Genomic DNA, 22,538 nt, shown 5'->3' with positions numbered 1-22,538 from the left:
CCACAAAAACCTACACCACAAAATAAAAAATCCTCAATTAGAAACCAATTTTAAAACCAAAAATAATTAGTCACTATCGTGACCAATTTAGATACCAACTTACAAAATTAAAAATTATTGGTTACTGAAATAGTCACTATTATAAATAAAAAATTATAATTGGTCACTAATTAATTAGAGACTAATTTATAAACTAATTCACTTTGGTAGCCAAAATCTAGGTAGTTAATTTTTAGTGACCAATTTTCTTTGGTAGGTAAAACCATGATTACTAATTTTAAAGACCAATTTAGTGACCATTTATAATTTTTTATTTATAATAGTGACTATTTTTGTAGCCAATAACTTCTAGTTTTGTAAATTGGTCACTATAGTTACTAATATGTATTGGTCCCTAACATTGGTCACTATTTAGAAGTTTTCTTGTAGCACTGGCTTTCCTTACCTGACAAAACGACTCAACAGACTCTAACAATTATAGGAACATCAATACATCTTTAGCCCCACAAGATGCTCTACTTATACCTATATTGTTATGATCACTGACCAACAAAGACTCATATTGATTATTAAAACCTCATAAGCAACCAAAAAAGACATGCGAGACAGAACATAGAAGACCCACAGGAAGATGAGCAAAAATTCAACTTACACGATTGAAGGAACTGATCGGACATAAAGGAAGATTTCACCAAGAGGATCATCCCAGCGGTCTCCGATCTTCAAACAAATGAACAGAATATGAGAATTTCCAAAAAGAAGTCAAAGAAGTCTAGAAAAGTGAAAAAAAAAGTTTTTAAAAAGATTGTATGTTTTAAAATAAAGAAAGTCGTTTATAATAAAGTTGTTTATACTGAAGTCTTATAATATTAAATTAATCGAGTCTCATTATTTTAAAATCACTATTACTTCTAAAATATTATTTTTTTGTATAAAACGGTTAATAAAATCGATAACATGAAATAAATTTAAACATAATTAATTATACCTTATTTTTTCGGAATTTTTTTTCTTTAGTTACTCTCACACAGAAACAAAATCAAGATATGAGTTTCACTTCTTTTTTTCAACGAAATCAGTCTTTTCTCTCCTTTTTTTTTCTTCTACTTTTTCTCTTTCATGCTTTACCAACAAGAAAACATTAAATAAAAATGGAAAAGTAATTTAAGATGGATCCCCCGTGATCACTGAGGCCATTAATTTTCATGAGATCTCCGTTAACCAAATGTCTTTTCATAAAAAAGGAGAAAAAAAGTTTTATATATATTTTGATTACTATACCCGTGTTTATGCACACATGTTAAGTTTGGGTTTTGAAATCTTTTTATATTAATAGGATTTCACATGTTTTGAAATATATTTAGAGTTAAAATGGTTGAATTCCATTTAAAAAATTTATGTTTAGATCGAGAAGGAATTAAATAAGTTACATATAAAACCATCAAAAACCACATGTCTTAAGAGTAAAATAATCAATTTATAAATTTTGTATTTGTATTCATAACATGTAGAATATTTATGATTTAAAAAAAAATTATATTAATATGATTTCACATGTTTCGAAATATATTTAGAGTTAAAATGGTTGAATTCTGTCTAAAATTTTATGTTTAGATCGAGAAGGAATTAAATAAGTTAGATATAAAACCATCCAAAACCACATGTCTTAACGGTAAAATAATGAACTTACAATTTTTGTATTTGTAATCATAACATGTGTAACTATTTAGGTTTTAAAAACTTTATATTAATATAATTTCACATGTTTTGGAATATATTTAGAGTTAAATGGTTGAATTCCATTTAAAAATTTTATGTTTAGGTCGAGATCAATGAATTAAATAAGTTAGATATAAAACCATACAAAACCACATGTCTTAAAAGTAAAATAATCAACGTATAAATTTTATGTTTGTAATCATAATAAAATGTGGAACTATTTAGGTTTACATGCCCAAAAAAGAAAACACTTAACCTAACCATTATCACATGACAAGACTTTTGTTTATTAATAGCATGAATATGAATAAAAAGAACTTTAGAAATGCCAGCCATTAAATCCAAAAATTTAATTTCACAAATTCAAATCTAACAAAATTTAACAATAATGGATCGGAATCGAAAGAGAAACATCCATGTGGGGCTGGGAATGCAGAACTTGTAATGTTTTGATAATTTGTGCTTTGTTTTCAATGCGATAATGATGAATAAAAAAGTTAGAAGAGAACAATTGAATCACGCAATTGGTCTAATTGATACATAGCCCCACTTATATAAGTGGAATGAGGTGTCCCGTTTTGATGAAAAAATGGATTTGAGGTGTCGTATTTAAAATGAAAACAAACACTGGGGTCGGTCCGTGAATAATTTAACGTAACCACATTTATTTAGTCATAATTTTTAAAAAATTAGTATATATTAAAAAATCTTTTAAGAAATTGAAACAAATTAACATTGTATTTTTTGATAGTTTTAAATTTAGCAATTGTGTGTTCATTAAAATTATTTATAAAATAAAAAATAATAATGATTATACTTACATGTTTCGGGTATAGGGACTAAGTACATATGAAATTTGTTTCTTCCGTTTGCTGTCTCGTTCTTTCTCCCGCTCGGTTGTCCAGACGATCGGGATACCTGTTTAAAAGGGTTCTGATACTGAAGTCAATTCAAGTCTGATTGGGATAGTGCAATTAATGTTGTAATAAATGCGAGTCAAAAGTCCTCATCAACTTAACTTGGACTCCTATTTATAGTTTTTGGTATGGGTCAGGGTTTTCTTAATCATGGTCCAATTGCTTCTTAAATTTGATTAGTGACTTATATTACTTTAATTTACTTTTTAACTTAGTGATTTAATTTTGGTGCGGCCGCCCAATCGGAGGACCATGCGTCCTGGCGATTGTCTCCATAAATGTGGAGACAAAGTTCAACTAAAATGAACGCGGAAGCCATTCGGTCGCGAACTCCCTTAAAACACTCCGGAGAGATTACCACATCAACAATCCAAGAAATGATCTACCTGTAACAAAACTTTTATCCTTGAGTTGCCTGACCGATAACGGTAGACCATACATTACATTATCTTTTCAAAACTTTTATCATCTTTCATATAATTCATCTAGTATAATCTAACTTTAATTTGTTGAGATATTAATCTATATGGATACAGGATTTAGAAGTTAAATTCAATTCGACTAATATTTTATTTGTGTTTCTCCATTCTATTAAAAATAAATTTAATTGATTTTATTCATCTTCTGTGAAAAATATTTACATATTGAAGAAGTATATTGTGGGTTTTGGAAACCCTGTTGAGGTTTTGAATAAAAATGTTAAATTTATATTTTTTTTTATTAGATTTCTTTTTATATCACTAATATATCCTCAAAATATACTGATTGTAACTTTTTTTATATTTTTGAAATATATTAAAAAAAATTATAATATACAATATCAACATATTTTTATTGTTTGATGACAACATAATAAATATGGACCTGAGAATATGTGGAGTCAAAGAGCTGTAAGTTCTGAAATAATGTATATTTAAGGAATATTGGACTTGGGATCTAGATTTCAGTATGTTCATTTTTATATATTTAAACTTTATGAATGTTAAATATATTATATAAAATACTGTATAAACATTCACACCGTTCAAATGCAAGACTTTGTTCAAGGGTTTCTATTTAGTATTCTTCACGACAATTGACAGGTTGACAGGGAAATTATTGTAGTTAGCTAGGGAATGATATGACGGGGAAATTATAAATAAAATAATACAAAATGTATGTAATAGAAACCTTGAGATCAAGAGGCTAAAATAATGTTGTTTTTTTTTTTTTCAAATTACATTGATATTCTATTTACTTTCATAATAATAGTTTTCCATGTATTACTCAACTAAGAATTTAATTTGGAATACTATAATAGTTTTGCATGTATAATGGGTATTTTAAAATATAAGGTGAAATATATTTTGGATTTTGACTGGTTAATCTGCGGAGTAACATCTGAAATGTACTTTTAAATACAAGAATAAAATAATATTAAAAAAAATTAATTTGGGAATGAATTCATTTTAAAAATTAAGAATTATGATAATAATATTAGAGATAGAAAAATGTACATATAGTTTATAATTTAAAAATAAAATGAAAAATGAATTGAATGACTTTCTTTTGACAGAAGTCATTAAGTTTAATTAATTTACTCAATTAATTAAAATTCAATAAAAATTAAAATTAATTAAAAGAGTTTCAAAAAAAAAAACACTTGATATTTTTTGTGTGATTAAAACGCGGAATTTCCCAGCCAATGAATGCGCAGTAAATGACTCATGAATAAAGAGGTTGCATTAACGACGATAAGAAATTATTTTGAATGATGTTGTACTAACTCCATACCTTTTAATAATATTTAAGTATCTTTTCATATATTTATATTATGGAGTATAACTAGTTAAAAATAATTAATATATTTTGAATTTTATAAAGTATATAATTAATTATAATAATAAATAAATTTTGATTTAATTATTATAAATATTATTTTATTTTATTTAAAAGATAAAAATATTTATAAGTAATATACAATTTTAATTAATAATTTATTGGATAGATATTATATTTAATATTATTAAAAAATTAAAAAATAATTAAACGTAAAGAAAAAAATAATTTGAGAGTGACAAAATATATTATTAAAAGATGAGAAATGTTTTCACAATAGTTTTATCACATAAAAATTTGAAAAGACAATAATTTTCAAAGAGATTTTTTTTTAATTAAAGACTTTACCTTTCAAACATTTTAAGTCTCCATTAAGATACTTTTTAAGTATTAAACATATATTTTTTCTTACATACTAATAGAAGTCTTAGAAATTTAAAAATTTTTTGTATGAGAAATATTGTTTAGAAATTTTGAAAGACATTTTTGTTTTTATAAAATCTGTTATATAAATTTATATTATTTTAATAAATAAAATTAATTAATTCAATTTTTAATGTAAAAATAATAAAATTAAATATAATTATTTTTACTTTAATCAATGTCCTAATGACATTAGGATTTTCTTGATGCCAGTTAGTATTTTCCTCTTATCATAATGGTTGTTTGATTATGGCCAAATAATATATTGTTAATTACTGTTAGAACAAATAATCTTTTGTCTTATATTTCAATATTTATACTATTTTTTAATACTTTTATTTATTATTATTGTTACATGGAAATATTTGATTATTAATTTTAAATGTTCAAACGCATAAACCTTACATTAAGTAGGTAATATAATTATTTATCTTTTTTATTCTCTTTCATCTTTAATTTTTGTTTTATATGAAAAATTTTTGTTTTGCTAGAACAATTTTCGTTATCTTTTAACAATTTCACTACTTTCATCTTATCACACATTTAGTTAAGCATTTGTTTCCCTTTATTTGATTTCATTAAATTATGCATCAAATTATTTTTAAGACCAATACTTAATCATTTTTACTCTTTGTTAATATGTTTATTTGTTGTTTACTTTATCATGTAGAATATTGTTTTGATGATTTTTTATATAATTATTTTTATTTTTTAACTCATTTCATCAGTGCAATTTCATCACCACAATTGTTAGACCCGTTTTATTTTCCTTGTTTTTTTAGGATTGCCCCAAACGGTTGGGCCTAAGGGCTGGCCCAAAAAGGGGGGAAAAGGAGACCCTAAGTCTGCCCTCACACTTTCATTTCTCTTGCCCTCAGATTTTCACAGCCGTCAAACCCTTTTCTCTCTCTCTCTCGCAACAGGAACCTCTGCTAGGGTTTGATACCAGCCCTTGGACAAGACAACTCTAAGCTCCGCTCTACTCCAAGTAAGTAAATCTCGAGCTCATACTTCTCCCTCTCTGGGCATCCTTTCTCTCGATGATCACAGTAGGGACTTTGTAGTAGTCTCGTTCCTAATCTGCTCCCCTCGTTTTCAGCCTTTTGGCTCACTCTTAGGACTGTGGTGCTCTCTGTGTGTGTGTCGGAACTCCCCGCTAGCCCATTTATAGGTAAGGGAAGCTAGACCTTACCATATCTTCGGTAGAATATGCCTGTTTTGATGAGTATATGATGTTTGAGCGGCCTGTGTGTGAATATAATCAGTTGGAAATGCATGTTGGACTGCATGGGTGTGTGTGGGTTACCGTCGCTCAAAAGAACAATGGCGGGTACTGGTTTTCTCGCCCAAGCGAGCATGCCTCGCCTAGGCGAGACTGACAAAGGCTCGCCCAAGTCTTCCTACACGAAAGGTCGCCCAGACGACCTGGCTTAAATTTTGAGCGAGGTACAATCTCGCTTAGGCGAGAAGGGGGATCGCCTGAGCGAGACCCCGCAGAAGGCACTGTCCCTTTGTCGCGCTCTCGCCTAAGCGAGATGGGATCCGCCTGAGCGAGAGGGTCCCCTCGCCTGAGCGAGCCCCGTTAGCTTGGGCGAGGCAGCGGACAAATTTTTGATGTTGTCGTTGAATGATTCATTGATGTGTGGTTTGTTATCTGACCCAAATGCTTTACTAGAAGGGTTGCGTGTTGATGGTATGATTAATGTGTTACATTTGAAATGGAAATGGCATGTTAGTTGATTGGGTATGAATTAGAAAGCATGAATTGTATGAATTGTTAATTTTACCTGATATTTATATTATGAGAGATTCTTGATTGGTGGGTGGAACATGTTTAAAGGATGAGTAGGGCATAATTCCATGACTCTTGTAGTGAGAGATCTTGGTGGCGCCTCATAGGTTGGACATAATTCCATGGACCCTCTTAAGGGGAGTCCCTGGTGGTGCCTCGACAAAAGGATGTAATTTCACGGGGGGTCGTGGTGGTGCCTCAGGGCCAGGGCATAATTCCACGAAGGCCACGTGGTGGTGCCTCCTGTAAGGGTATAATTCCGTGAAGGCCTCGCGATGACGCCTCATTGCTAGGACCTAATTCCACTGCCACGTGGTGGTGCCTCAGTTAAGTATCCGGATAGTTTAATCTTAGGGTTTTATATGGATAGGTATTTCACATGGGATAAATGTCATGTATGATTGAATATGAATGGTGTTTTGTGTGCCTGTATGATGACTTTTCGCTAGCTTACCCTTTTGCTTGCTTGTGTGTTATGTGTGGTCTCTTCCTTTGCAATGATCATCAACCTCGTTGATGTGAGCAGACGTGAGAACTCTTGGCAGTGGTGATGGAAATAGGGATGCTGCAGCTTGAGGCATTGGACAAGTGTTGGGCCCACCGTGGGGCCCATTACCGGCAGATTCTGTTATTTATGTTTTTGTGTACGAACAAGATCTACCATTCTTATTTGTGTTATCTTTCAGTTTAGTTCTGGTTGGGCCATGTGGGGCCCTTTTCTTGAAAACCGGGGATATTTGAAGTATTGTATACATTCTTACCCTAAACCCAGTACTCTCTGACTATTCATGCATGTGATGTTTTATTAATTGAGGTTATTTAGTTTTTGGGACGTTACAACAATTGCATCAAAACATTTTATTTACTATAATATAATAATTTAGTGTCATCGTTATGAATATTGTTTATCACAATCCAACATAGATTGAAGTTAAAAATATGAAATAAATATGCTAAATTTCAGATATTATTAATTTAATGATTGTTCTTTACAAGATTTTATTTAAGTGATGTATTACAATTTTTGTTATGTTCCTACTTAAACTCTGAAGCGAGTTTGACCAAAAACATTTACTATCTCTTTGGTATTGTGTCAAGAATTTTAGAAATTTTCCTCCCTTTTTCAGTTACCTATTGTTCTTTATATACTGATTATATGTTGACTAATCCATATGTCACAGGTTGCCTCACCTCGGTTCATGTCCCCTTAAGTGGTGAGAATTGTTCCACAATTATTAATGTCTTTTTACGAAGCGCAAGTATAAAGCCACGTGGCAGCTTCCCGTCACGTGATCCTACAAATAACATCGCACATCTTTTGAACATTGACCACATAGTCTCCCTATATCCGGCGGCATACCTCATATGCGTGGGGTCTGGGTATTCACACGATTTACGAACAACTTTGGTTGGTAAGAGAATCTCGTCATACGCTCATAACCCCATACCTCTGTTGGCGGTGGATCTCTATATCGCCCTATAGGAGATATACGGATCAATTAGTGTATTAAAAAAAGATTTACTTAGAATTTGGAGTAAGGAAGTAAAGACATTTAAAATATTTTCAAACTTTGATACTTTTTTTATAATTTTTTTAAAGTATTTTTAAATTTTATTAACTTTGTTTCATTAATGTTTGCAAACTTAATAAATATTTTATTTTTAAGGAAATTTTATGTGATACTTTAATTTGAAAGTTATACAATTATTATTTCTTTATAAATGTTTGATACTGAAAGCACAAGAATTCATCATTTTGATATTGAATATTTGATAATAATGTGTTTCTTTTGTCGTAATTTTTTATTTTTTACAAAAAAATAATTAATTGACATTGAAATAGTAAGAAAACGGATACAGTGTATACCCATTACTCGATAGGAATGGTGATGGGATAAAAATGTTATATCCTTTGGGTAAGGGTATGCGTATGGGGATGAATAGATGTTTTTTTTTTGGATGAGTACAGGGTTGTGGATGATTTTTTTTTCTTTGAAAATGGATATGAAATAATAAAACTCATCCCCACCCCGTCTCGTTGCCAACTTGTCATCCTTACTTACATATATACAATAAATCATACATATTACAATCACATCTTATCCGTACTCTAAACATTTGGAATATATATAATTTCAATTTAATCATTATTCTAACTATTAGAAATCAAGTGTTTATCTCACTCAAAAGTTTACATCTCATGTTATATGCTACTAACATGAGGTATACTCTTTTGACTAACTCATATTTTGAATTAAAAACAAAAACTTGATTTTACTTTAGAAAAATTTGTGCATCGAATCAGATCCAAAGATTTTTATTTGTCATAATATCTTCACTAAATTTTGACCATCCATATACACTTATTTTAAGGTTAAATTATAGTAACAATACCATCGATATACACTTATTTTAAGGTTAAACTATAGTAACAATACCATCGATAATATATACACTTCACATTATTTAAATATTGTACAAATGATATGATTTAGTTGAATAATGCGAGTTTAAATACAAAATGTATTAACTACCCCAAAATTTAATACCACTTATATGATTAAATAATTTCAAGGTATTCACTGATAATCTTCACATTAACCACCAATATCATATACACTTCACAATACTTCAATACTCATATTCAAAGATATTAATATAAACTTTTACATATTTTTCACCTCTTAATTAAAAGTAACACGTTTATTAACCAAATCTTTCATAAATTGAATTTAACTTCTTTACAAATTAAAAATATATATAATTTTTTAAAATTAAAGATAAACTAGTTTTAATTTATTAGGAATCTCAAACTTTTTAAACTGTAATTTGTTTTGAAAATATTTATCCAAAAATTATACAATGAGATAAACATATCATACTTTTACATGAAAATTAAGAGAAAAGATATATAAACTTTACTTTTATGTTCAATTATTATAAATAAAATTTACAATTAAACACAAACAATATAATAATAGAAAGATGTTTTTTAAAATAATTTTATCTGTAGTGTTTTAGATCTCAACTAATAATTTTTAAAGAATGTACCTTCAAAATATTTTAGTATACCCAATTGCATTTTATTTATTTATTAATATATAACATTTGTACTAAAGTTTGACGAATTCTGAGATGATACTATCAAAGTATTAATTAATATAGCGGTGTTCCCAAAAAAAAAAAAAAAAAATAAATATTAGTATGATAACGGTGAAGTTGTATATTTTGAATACGCGTTTTTTTTTTTTTTTTTAATTCACTTAATAAAAATGTGCACAAATTTGAAAGGTGGGGGAAGGTGAGGTTCTCTTCATAATTTAATGCCTAACTCAGGTAGGGCAGATGCAAGAGAAAATTATGGTACCAATAAGATAAAATTAATTTATATATAATTTTAAAAAATTTAAAAACTTATATGATTTTTTTTATATTAATTCATATATAACTTTGGTTTAATTATACAAAAAAAAGAAAATTTCTAATTTTTTATTTCTTTTTTTTATACATAGAAAAGCTCACAATTCATTATAGAGATTGAAATTTTGCATCTTATCTCTCTTCATATATCCTTTTCATTTATTTTTATATTAAATATCATATTTGTTTGAATAAGAGTAATTACAATTTTTACAATTAACCAAGAACATCACCACTATGGGATAAAGAAATATTAAGATATAATAAAATAAAAAGATGATAAAATATTATATAAGGCAATAAACTAAAAATATGAAGAAGGTCTTTTAATTAAATTATGTTAGTTTTACTTACAACGACATATATTTGGCTGAAAAGGGACGTATAAGTTATATTTTTGACAAATTATGGAAATTATAAATATAACTTTAACTCAACTACATAAATTTGTATTTTATTTACAAAAGTATTTTTCATATTATGAAAACATATACAAGATTTTCAAATTATAATTTTTATTTTAAAAATATTTAAATAATTGTTATGCAATCTTAATAAATAATACAATTTAAATTTACGTGTATCAATAATTACAAACATAAACATAATATATCAAACAAAAATATATTAAAAAGTTATACGAAAATATATTGTATTTATACAATTATGTTTTTCTATAATTATAAAACAATTATAAAAGTTTTTAAAATTAATATAATAACTTAAATATTTTTTTTAAATTAAGATAATTTAATTTTAAATATACTACTTACCAAATAAATATACTTTAATTCACTATTTTCTATACGATAAATATATTTGAAAATACACTTTAAATAACCATACCAAACAAATTAACCTATGTTCTATAAGCTTACTAACTTAGGTTATTAACTTACGGTATACACGACGATGACGGCAAATTTGAATTTTTATCTAGCCTCTTAGCTTCTCAACTAGTTTTTGTATTTAAAAAAACAATAACGAGAATATGTTATAATTATGTTTATTTAAATTCTAATACAAAAATATGTTAGAAATAATTTATTTTAGTTGTATAAATGTGTTTTAGATAGTTTGAGATGTATTAATTCAATTGCAACTAAGTTAATTTCGTGTGTAAAAATAAATTGATTAAAAATTTCATTACTCTTTAAATATAAAGTTAATAATAGTAAATAATTAAAGTTACAGAAATTCAAGTCAAACATTATATACAGAAGACAAGAAAAACAATAAAAAGTGAAGAAACAATGACCGCTGAAACTAGAAAGAGAAACAAATAAAAAAAATTTGATTTTATAGTTTTCTCTACTTTTTTTACAAGAAGACTTTCAAAATTCAATAATTTTTATTGTAAGAATAATTTAACTTTAAATATTTTAATTGATATTTTTAAAATTTTATCTTATTTAACTATATAATAAAATATCAAAAGATATCAATTGTCAAATCTTTTGAAATATGACAATATCTTCTTCAACATTTTATATTTTTAAATCTTTATGACAACTAAATATTGAAGATATTGAATTTATTTAAAAGAAAAAAGATTACAAAAACAAAAAAGAAAAAAATTCAGTCCAATTTCTATATAAAGACTTAAGAAAACACATTAAAGAAATCCTATGAGGAATCTAATTTAGACTTCTTCGCCACCTTCCATGTCCTTTTCCCAATTTTCTTATATCTTTATGTTATTTTTACCCTTCATGGAGTGCTAAACCTCTAAAGTTGATTATAGTGTAATTTCTTAACTGGATTTTGAAGTTAGATAATATAAATTTGCTTGTCTTTTTTTTTTTTTTATCATTGTTGTGATTTATATTTATGGGTTAAATATGTTTTATGTTTTTAATACATGAACTTTAACGCAAAATAAGAATTCGCCATTGTTTGAAACTTTGATATATTTTGGTCCTCAAACTTTAAAAGTGAATAAAAATACTTTTTTAATCAAATTACATCAAATTTTGACGTGTCAAACATGTTTCATGTTACTATTCAAGTTGTTCATATTGTTTGACATGTTCTCGCTTAGTAATAAACACGTTTTACACATTAAAAAATTTTATCGCAATTAGATTAAAAGAATTATTCATTTACTTATAAAATTTGAAGACTAAAATATCTCAAAGTTTCAGACAAGACAAACTTTAATCTCGCATTAAAATTTAGGGACTAAAAACATATTTGACATTATGTTTATCTATGTCTTATCACTTAATTAAGAAGTAATTAGATTTTAAGAAAAAATATATAAAAATTTACTTAAAATATAAAATAATCTTAAAAAAATCAATGATATAAATCTTATTTAGAAAAAGTTATGGAATGTATCATTTTCATTCTTTTTTATGATTTCTATCTATTTTATCTACAATTTTATTTTTTTATATTTAACCTTTTTTATCTTTCTTATATTTATTTATTTGACTAACGGTATACTTTTTATAAAGATTAATTTATTAGAAATCAACTTCAATGTTTATTAAGAGATGAGTTGATTTATTTATACTCATATTAATATATTTTTTAATTTTTTAATAATACTAAAATTGTTATAAGTAATATTAATCTGATATCTTTACGTTATCAATACATAACCATAAATTTAAAATATAATTTATACATTCTAAAAAATAATTTTAATTTTTAAAATAATATACTTCATATATTTTAAAATATCTTGTCTATTATAAATTTGAGCTATATAAAATGGTATATATTTACACATTTTAAAAACGAGTTTCACAATTAAAAAGATCCATTCATACATATGTTGAAGTTAAAATTTTTACACTATCAATTAATAACAGTATTTTTAAACATATTTTGTAAGATTATCGTTACTACAGTGAACAAATTATTGATATGTTGTATTAAATATATATTATTTAAATAAGTGTGAAATCTAGATTAGTGTATAAAAAATTATACTTTAACTTCTATTTTTTAACTCTTCTTTTTGTTATCTATGTAGGTTAGTGTGACCATCGATTCTTTAAAAAAAAATTATGACATATTAATTAATGACCTAACATTAAATTATGTATTAAATAATAAAAAATAAAGTAAAAAAAAAGTCATAATATTATTATTTTTAAGGTATTGCGATAAGATATTTTAGTGAAATTATCTCAGGAACCGGTCGTTAAATAGTTAATATGTACTAAATGATTACAACTTTATCTTATCAAAATTATGATTAAAAGGGGAAGATTAATTACATGAGGATTGGGTTTATTGTAATAATTAATGCTTCGGGAACAAAGTTTGACACACCAGAATACAAGAACACCATCACATGATTATAAATCCCAAATCTGATTGATACTCGTAGCGTCAACTGCTACAGCTCCGACGGAGCAATCTCCTACTTGCCATCCACACGTTAACAAATTATAGATCAATCTCATTTTCTTCATCTCTTCTCTTCTCTTCTTTTCTTTTCTCTTCTCTCTCTCTTTTTTTTTTTTTCTTTCTTGTCCCTGTCTCTTTGTCTGTCCACACGCTTTCCTCTTTCTCTGTCTAATTTCTAGAGCTTTCGTAATCCCCTCTTTTTCGCACGCTTTGGTTTCAATACCAGAAAAATTTTCCTTGTTGATTCTCCCAGCCGAGTTCGCTTACAAGTACGTTTATTCCTTATTCTTTGTTTGTTTTTTCTTTCAATTTTTAGTTTTCCTTCGTTTCTTACTTGATCCCCTGTCTCAGAGCTGAAACGTGTTACAGTTACGCCAGAATTCGAACACGAGATTAGTTTGTGGCTTTCTCTGTTCGAGTTCTTTGAAAGTTGGATTCGTCGGGTTTCCGCAACACTAACCAAATCGTGCCCTCTCCGCAATGCTGCAATCGTGAGTTCTGGTCAGGAATCGCTCTTGTTTACTTCGCTGACACGCGAAATTGTTTTTTTTTTTTTTGTGGTGGCTGGGTTTCATCTTTGTTGAAGACCGCTGAAGGAAAAAACGGGACAATCATTGCTGCATGTTTTAGATTCCGTTCTGAATTGTGTACTTTAATTCAGTCATGCAAATCTTTTTTATTTGTCTGTCTTGGGATTGATGATTAATTTCGTTGCATGAATTTTTGCCCAATATTTTTGTTTTTCTTTTGCTTTTTTATTGTTTGCTTCTGGAATAGAATCATCATAGGTGATGGTTATTTTTTATTTTTTTTCGTTGTCTTGGAAAATCTTAAAAGCGTGTTTGTTGCTGTATTGCAGTGATTTTTTCCATGGCGAGATCGTGAAGATCTTAAAATGGGAACCTCGGAGAAATAGATTTGCATTGTAAATTGGGTTTGAACTTGGCGACTCAGCAGGAATCTGAATTGTGTAAAATCTGCTTGTGCAATTATTATCGTGGAGGGTGGACAAAATGGTCTTTGAAATCAGTTCTGTTGTTTCAAAATTACAAATGGTATCCACTTCGGACCATGCCTCCGTTGTCTCCATGAACTTATTTGTGGCTCTTCTCTGTGCTTGTATTGTCATTGGCCATCTTCTTGAGGAGAATCGGTGGATGAATGAGTCTATCACTGCCCTTATGATTGTAAGTATGCACTGTCCTTGAGCTATTTGCCCCATGCTATTTAAAAGTTTGTGTTAAATTTTTCAGTCTTACTGCTAAAATTGATTTTCCTCTTGGTCCGTTTGTGGAAAATTCTATATTTCGGCCTCTACGTGCAAACATGTTTACAAATTGGTCTTTGTTGTTTGAGAATGTTACAAGAACAATAAATTTACTCTCTGTATATTATTTCTCTTGTCTGCTTATGATTGGGTTCCAAAGTGAGAATGGTCCATACATCTAAGAAGTTTTTTTCTCTTTGGTTCCTGTAGGGAAAATATTTTAAAACCTTTACATTGTTAACAAATGCTAGGGAATAATCTGCAAAAAAATTTCATTTAGGAATCAATATGTAGGATTCTTTTATGCGGAAACTTAACTGGAAAATAGTGTCAAAGTATAAGGATCAATTTTTTTAATTTAACCTGAATTGTCCAACTCCTCCAAATATTTTGCCATCCTTTAGGAGACAATGGTATGCGTGTATTGATGCCTAGTTTGAACAATGGTTCGTGCAGCTTTTCTTTTTCTTGTTTTTATTGGACAATGATTAAATTTCATATTGATTTTCTCAGGGTATTTCCACCGGCGTAATCATTTTGCTGTTTAGTGGTGGTAAAAGCTCACATATTCTTGTTTTCAGTGAAGATCTTTTCTTCATATACCTTCTGCCGCCTATAATATTCAATGCTGGGTAATTTTTCGTCTTCAGCACCTTTATCTATTTATCATTCTGTTGTTAAAGAAAAAGGGAAGTTGTTTTGGTTTGCCCCTTTTCCTTGCAGGCATCCCAACTTCCCAATGATAATCTGAAATGGTATACTTGTTGATGATTAATGCACGTTTGGTGTTTGTGGTTCTTTTCTTTGGGAGGGTTTTGTTGGGGGTGGGTTTAGGGGAGGGATATAACATTTTTCTGCAGAATTAAAAACTAGTCACAATTAGAGTTATATAATGGTGGATAACTTTTAGGAGCTCATTCAATGTCTAGAGTATGGCTGTTTGAAATACCTGATACTACCACTTAGTTGACTTGCTTGCGCACTTGTACTTACACGAGTGACATAGAACTCAAGTCCTAAGTTTAAGTTCCCTATTTCATTCATTACTTCAATTATTTGAAATATGACTTGAACAAGTTCTACTTTTCTTGTAGATATTATTGGTGGTTTTATATGTGATAATTGCTTTCATGACTATGTAGTTAAAAGCATCGGTTTACGTATCCATGATATGATCATGAAATGTATTAATTCCAAATTAAAACTCCTGAATCATATTGTTTTCCCCTCCTAAAATCCCTGTCCCGAGTCCTGAAATCCATGTTTTATCTTAACTTTTGACTTCACGTGTATGATACATTGCAGTTATTTTTTTCTTATGATTTGGTTCTGTGTAATTCATTTCAGGTTTCAGGTGAAAAAGAAGCAGTTTTTTGTTAACTTCATGACCATCATGTTGTTTGGTGCTATTGGTACATTAATATCTTGTGCTGTCATAACTTTGGGTATGCATTATTGCTTTACGTGTACTTATTAAGTTATTATTTAAGATTTGACGCAGTTAGAAAATAAATTTGCCTAGTTATTTGACTTAAATTTGAGGGATTATTTCAGGTGCATCGCAAATTTTTGAGAAGTTGGATATTGGTCCACTGGAATTAGGGGATTACCTAGGTATTTTACTTGTCAATATCATCTACTTGGCAATCTCTCATTTGGTTTTTGACCTACTAATTTATGATAATTTCCAGCAATTGGTGCAATATTTGCTGCGACAGATTCTGTTTGCACATTGCAGGTTTGAAGCAATATATTCTTTACATTTTTCTTACAACTAAGGTATCACTTATAGTTACTGAACTTATGAATGATTATGCAGGTGCTAAATCAGGATGAGACACCTTTGCTGTACAGTCTTGTATTTGGGGAAGGTGTTGTGAATGATGCTACATCAGTGGTGCTTTTCAATGCAATCCAAAGCTTTGACCTCAACCACATAGACCCTTCAATAGCTTTGCACTTTTTGGGCAATTTCTTGTATTTATTTGTCGCAAGCACAATGCTTGGAGTGTTGGTAAATGTTTTTCTCCCTCTAATTCTGTCATGCATGCATCATATTGAATCATAGACAAAATTTATATCAACACTGAGCATGCATGCACATAAATATTTATATGGACTTGGGGCTATGTCTAATGTCTGTTCATCACCTTGTAGACAGGTCTACTCAGTGCTTATATTATCAAAAAGCTGTATATTGGAAGGTATTTTCTTGACATTTTCCCATTTCCATTGTCTGTTCAGCAGTAACTGTTATGGTATTACATTGTTTTATTGGATATGCAGTTAATTCTTAGTGAAATAAAGTTGCGGACAATTCTATGATAATTAATAAATTTCTCACTTCATCCAATCTAAATTTTTTGTATTGTTTGTTAACTGAACAAAAGTTTACAGTTTAACAAGACTACACCGAAATAGTTTTGATTGTTTGAACTTTGAAGGAACCATGTATGTTAACTGGTTCATTTGAGTTTTTTTATTCTAAACGTTGTATTGTTCACCATAAGTTATTTCATACCACTGAAATAAAATAGAAATCAATAAAAATGTAAGACTTGTTAGGCATTGGTCTCTACTGAGTTATAAAACGTTGTGCATCCCAGAATTATTGTTTGGCATGAATTGGTGTCATTTTAAGTTGTATCATGTTTTTATTTTTTAGGAAAAAAAGTCACGTTAGTTGAGTTGACTTTTAGTAACTTGGTATCTGTCAGTCTTGGTGCATCTGTTAGTTCTATCTTGAGTACAAGGTTTTAGATCCTTTCTTTGGTAATTATGAGGCACGGCACAGGATGGTTTGAAACAATTCTTTATTGATGTTGAACACATTTCTTCTTAATTTCAGGCACTCTACAGATCGTGAGGTTGCTCTTATGATGTTAATGGCTTACCTATCCTACATGCTAGCTGAAGTAAGTTTTAAAGAATTTTAGTAACATTTTGTGGATGGGGTCAACATTTGACATTAACATGATGTGCTGATGTATCTAAATATTCTGCAGCTATGCTATCTAAGTGGCATCCTCACTGTATTCTTTTGTGGGATTGTTATGTCTCATTATACCTGGCATAATGTGACTGAGAGTTCAAGAATCACTACCAAGTATGTCTTCTAAACATATTTCTTCATGTTATATACACTGTTCAAGTTTACACATTCCTGAACATATTTTTCATCTAACCCTTGCAGGCATTCTTTTGCAACCTTGTCATTTGTTGCCGAGATCTTTATCTTCCTTTATGTTGGTATGGATGCCTTGGACATTGAAAAATGGAAATTCGTCAGTGATAGGTATTCTTTAGACCCATCAATAATAATCTATTCATTAATTTGCACTCATGAAAAATTGCTGAACGGCATTCTTTCATGTACACAAAAGGTCTGCTTCTCTACTAAAACGGTCCTTGTATTACTTGATGTGACTCGAGAGCTCTTCTCTAGTGTTTTTAGCTTTTATTTTTCTTTAGTGAATTTTTATTCTGCATTCATCAATCTTCTCAATGTTTCCTTTTTATTATATTAGAAAAACAATTAATTTGCTGTACTTGGTTCTTTCTGCAGTCCTGGAACATCTATTGCAGCTAGTTCAGTATTGTTGGGCCTAATTCTTGTTGGAAGAGCAGCTTTTGTTTTCCCCTTATCCTTTATATCCAACTTGGCTAAAAAATCACCAAATGAGAAAATTAGCTTCAGACAGCAAGTATGGCTAAATTTCTGTCAATGTCTTTCCCAGATTTCTTGTTGTACTAAGTTTTGTTGACAGGTTTCGCCTTGTTTCTAGGTGATTATTTGGTGGGCAGGTCTTATGAGGGGTGCTGTTTCAATGGCACTTGCATATAATCAGGTAGGAGCAACAATGCTTATTAGTGGTTTTGTTGTCTTTTGGAAAATTGAATTATTGGCCACTGATTCTGCCAATGGTAAGTGAGGAAAGAACAGTGGTCACAGAAGATAGGATCTTATAACCTGATGCTTTAAAATGTGATGCTCTTTTCAAATGCAGTTCACCATGTCGGGGCATACTTCACTACGAAGCAATGCAGTCATGATCACTAGCACCATCACTGTTGTACTTGTCAGCACGGTGGTAAGATATATGTTTTGTAGTTGCTGACATCCAGAGACAGTGTCATTGATTTCTTTTTATTACAGAGGCTATTTTGTCTTTCCTATATCACTTCCATTCATTCCATTAGATTAGCCATTTGACCTGCTTTCTATGATAATAAAAGATTGATTCTTCCACCTTGTGATGCTCAATTTAATCAAATTTGACATGGTTAAATATTTATATAAATTTTTTTTTAAGATGGTGCTGACATTTCGTAATGACAATTCTCAGGTGTTTGGTTTGATGACTAAGCCACTCATAAGGCTTTTACTACCTCATACTCCAAATCATAAAGAAATAAACATCGTGATAGCTACAGATACATCTACTCCAAAATCAGCCACTGTCCCACTTCTTGGGAGTGCTCAAGACTCTGAAGTCGATATTGATCCAATCCATCGTCCAAGCAGCATCCGTGCATTGCTTAGAACTCCAACGCACACTGTTCATCGTTTGTGGCGTAAGTTCGATGATGCATTCATGCGTCCTGTTTTCGGTGGAAGGGGTTTTGTTCCTGTAGAACCTGGTTCTCCATCTGAACGTAATGGTCATCAATGGCGTTGAGGAAAAAGGCAAGAAATATGTAATTTGTATTGTAAAACTGCATAAATTTTTGTGGAGGTCAAGCAATGCGTGTATAAGAATCCCGTACTCAGATTTTGTCAGTTCTTTGGGTAGTGACTGAGAAGTGAGAGCATATGTCATCTCAACTCATCCCAGCGTCCTTCCTAAAGTGTAATATTTTATTATTAGATTTCTTTGACCATTATCATTGTATTTAAACTTTTAATAGCTAAAGCTAAATATTTTTCAAGTTTTATTTATTGGGTTTTGTTTGTTGGCAGCTTCTGCCTTAGAAAGATTAATTTTTAGTGCACCTGATTACCGACAAACCTTTCACATAATTTGACATGAAGGATTACTTTGCAGAATAGGCGAAATTTCCGGAGTCTCACGCATTATTATAGCAAAATAAGGTGGAGTTTAGATTTTTCCAAAAAATATCTTTTTATAAACTAAAATTAACTTATCGACAACAAATTAAAAAAATAAAAATTTAACATTATCTATAACTATGTATAAAGAAAAATTCTTTTTTTGGTATCTACATTTATTTTTCAAAATTATTCTTTAAATAATAGTCTTTTAAATTAAAATAATTATTATTACTAGTTTTGTTATAATTTTATTTTAATTTATAAAGAAATTTATTTATATTTATTTTGATATATCTTTAAGAATCCTGAACTACTGGATAATGAGAGGTATGACAGGCAAAAACCTTTCTAGTATCAATTGCATTCCCTCTTCTTTAGTTGAGGTTTTTTTTTTTTTTGAAACTTTAGAGTTACGGAAACCTATGGTTCTTACATCTATGATTAGAAAATCGGTTTAGGAGGTAACAGCATAAACAAACTTTAGAAAAGAAAACATCAACTATATTAAACTGCTAGTTGTATGAATTAATAACAAATTTATGTAGTTTGTTTTAACCACGACAGAACTCTATGATATCTTAATGATTTTGCTTTTCGGCGTTCGGTTATGAGATTAATCCTCAGTTTGAGATGTTTCAAACCAGTTGGGGATGTAAAATCCTGTATGTTAAATCCTATTAATTTTACAAGAATAATTATTGTAATAAAACTAGACACATTCAAAATTAATGTTTTAAGAGAAAAAAAAAAGGAAAACAAAGACAAAAAGGTCAAGTGAAAAAGAATTATCATGAAGGTGATAGAGTGGTCGAACTTGGACTAAAATTGTAGGGTGCCAAATTAGATTTGTTATATATAATTTTTCTTTAGAAAAAAAATTATTCATTTTTTTCTTTTCACTTCTTCTCCTTAAAACAAACACACATAATAGTAGAATTCAAAAAAAAATCATTCGCTATTATATCATGCTATTATATCATGATACCAATTCATGAATACCATTTTAGATAAGTCATTCGTATCTCATCAATTTGATTTTGTGGTATTATTAAATTTGATGTCGTTTTTCCCATATCACGTTCTAATGAATTTTTAAATTCATTGTATGTAACTCTGAGAACTTTAGAGATTTGTTTTATATTGTCTTAAAAATTCTTAGTTCTTATTAAATTTCTCAAGTTTAGCTAACGTAAATGCATTTCTTTTTCATCTTCATCACAAATCTTCCTCTTTGAAAAAAAGGAATCAATTTTTTTACTCTTTATCATAATCTTTCTAATATAAATTTATCACCTCTCACCTATTTAGAAAAAATAAAATTTATATTCACAAATCACAATTATCACAATGCAAAACATAACAAAACTCATACTACTTTAATTAAATAAGCAATATTGTATAAATTCAAAACTTAAAAAAAAAATTACCATAAGTAACGAAAAACACAAAATCCCTAAATTTCATAATTAAGGGTTATAATAATTTAGGAAAAAATATAATTAGGGTTCATACCAATTTCATAAAAGAATCCCTAAAATCATAATTAGGGTTTATATTAATTTGGGATAAACTTAATTTGGAAGAAACATCCTAAAAAGAATCATAAACTAACTAACATACATACATCATAATAAGATACTAACCTTGATTTGTGAGAGATCATGCAAGAATGTATACAAGAATCTCAATCTATGTGTTTTCAACCTCAATTTCTCAATCTATCTCTTTGTATTTATCTCTCTTCACACACTTTTATGATAATTTACATGGTGGAAAGATCTTATAGTAAAAAAAAAAACCTAATCTCTTTTATAAATTAATGTCTTTATTAAAATTTTTTATTTTATCTTTTATTATAATTTTCCATAATATAATCTTAATATAAATAATATATAATATAATTTTAAAAAATATATAAATATATATAAAAAAAAATTCAAAAAAAAAAATGGGGGAGCCGTGGCTCCCCCTTGTCATATCCTAGTTCCGCCATTGAAGGTGATAATTATATTACTACTGCTATCACATGCACTGATTTTTTTTCTTTCATGACTTTAAGTATGTTAATCATTTATCTAATCACAACATATGGTAATTAAAAGTAATGGTACTATGTACATTGGACCGAGAAATAAATTATTCATATCTTTCGTTTTTGGTGATTTAGGAGTGTTAAAGATGAGTAATTATGGTAATTCGAAGATTGTTGGTGTTGGTCATGTCATGTGTGGACTTTTTTAGTAGGTTCAAATACTATTTTAGTTCATGTTTTGGTCTAATTTGTTCAATTTGGTCTCTTTCTTTTTTGGTGGTGGTGGTAACGACAATAGTGGTGGTGATGACTAAATTGAACCAATTTAACTAAAATAAGGATTAAATTGAACAAATTAACTAAAATAAGAACTTATTTGAACAAAACACTAGTCATAGTGTTAATATTGTCACGTCATGTGAATAGTGTCAGCATATACATTATGCCGCTATCAAATTAGACGGCATTAACAAAAAGACGAAATTGAATATAATTTAGCAAATCAGAAACCAAATTGATTAAACTGGACCAAAACAAAGACCAAAATAATATTTAAACCTTTTTTAATATTATAAACCATTTTATCAACCTCAATAGACCATTAGTTTCTACTATCAAGTACAATTTCCTTTTACGAAACATTAAATTCTCATTATGTTTCTTTCTTATTTGCAAGCTGTTTGCTGTTGGAATCCTATTTTTTGAGGTGCAATTTCCTAAAATATTTTTTTTCT

General features: G+C 28.9%; 1 protein-coding gene and 1 long non-coding RNA gene across 2 annotated transcripts; both read left to right on the top strand.

Moving 5' to 3' along the window:
• Positions 1-5,758: 5,758 nt before the first annotated feature.
• On the top strand, positions 5,759-7,501 carry LOC114189661 (uncharacterized). Its single transcript, XR_003605714.2, has 3 exons — positions 5,759-5,865; positions 5,977-6,048; positions 7,196-7,501. It is a non-coding gene; the product is annotated as an uncharacterized LOC114189661 (long non-coding RNA).
• Positions 7,502-13,419: 5,918 nt separating this feature from the next.
• Positions 13,420-19,654, top strand: LOC114191449 (sodium/hydrogen exchanger 2). Its single transcript, XM_028080621.2, has 16 exons — positions 13,420-13,721; positions 13,804-13,953; positions 14,312-14,639; positions 15,233-15,351; positions 16,067-16,164; positions 16,274-16,333; positions 16,411-16,457; positions 16,539-16,733; positions 16,877-16,923; positions 17,568-17,634; positions 17,725-17,825; positions 17,913-18,014; positions 18,285-18,423; positions 18,505-18,567; positions 18,727-18,810; positions 19,066-19,654. Exons 3-16 carry the CDS (start codon positions 14,466-14,468, stop codon positions 19,396-19,398), a joined length of 1,629 nt encoding a protein of 542 aa, XP_027936422.1. The 5' UTR covers positions 13,420-13,721; positions 13,804-13,953; positions 14,312-14,465; the 3' UTR covers positions 19,399-19,654.
• The last annotated feature ends 2,884 nt before the right edge of the window (positions 19,655-22,538 follow it).

The sequence above is a fragment of the Vigna unguiculata genome, chromosome 7 (genome assembly GCF_037176805.1).
Source record: "Vigna unguiculata cultivar grain cowpea cultivar isolate G323 ecotype 2 chromosome 7, ASM3717680v1, whole genome shotgun sequence".
Classification (NCBI taxonomy): domain Eukaryota; kingdom Viridiplantae; phylum Streptophyta; class Magnoliopsida; order Fabales; family Fabaceae; genus Vigna; species Vigna unguiculata.
The sequence above is the reverse complement of the archived record's forward strand: the minus strand, read 5'-3'. Positions and strand labels throughout refer to the sequence as shown.

Coding starts and splice junctions, on each gene's coding strand:
- LOC114191449 (XM_028080621.2), top strand. CDS start 14,466: ATGGTCTTTGAAATCAGTTCTGTTGTTTCAAAATTACAAATGGTATCC. Junction 16,734..16,876: donor GCACAATGCTTGGAGTGTTG/GTAAATGTTTTT, acceptor ATCACCTTGTAG/ACAGGTCTACTCAGTGCTTA. Junction 18,568..18,726: donor TGGCACTTGCATATAATCAG/GTAGGAGCAACA, acceptor TTTCAAATGCAG/TTCACCATGTCGGGGCATAC.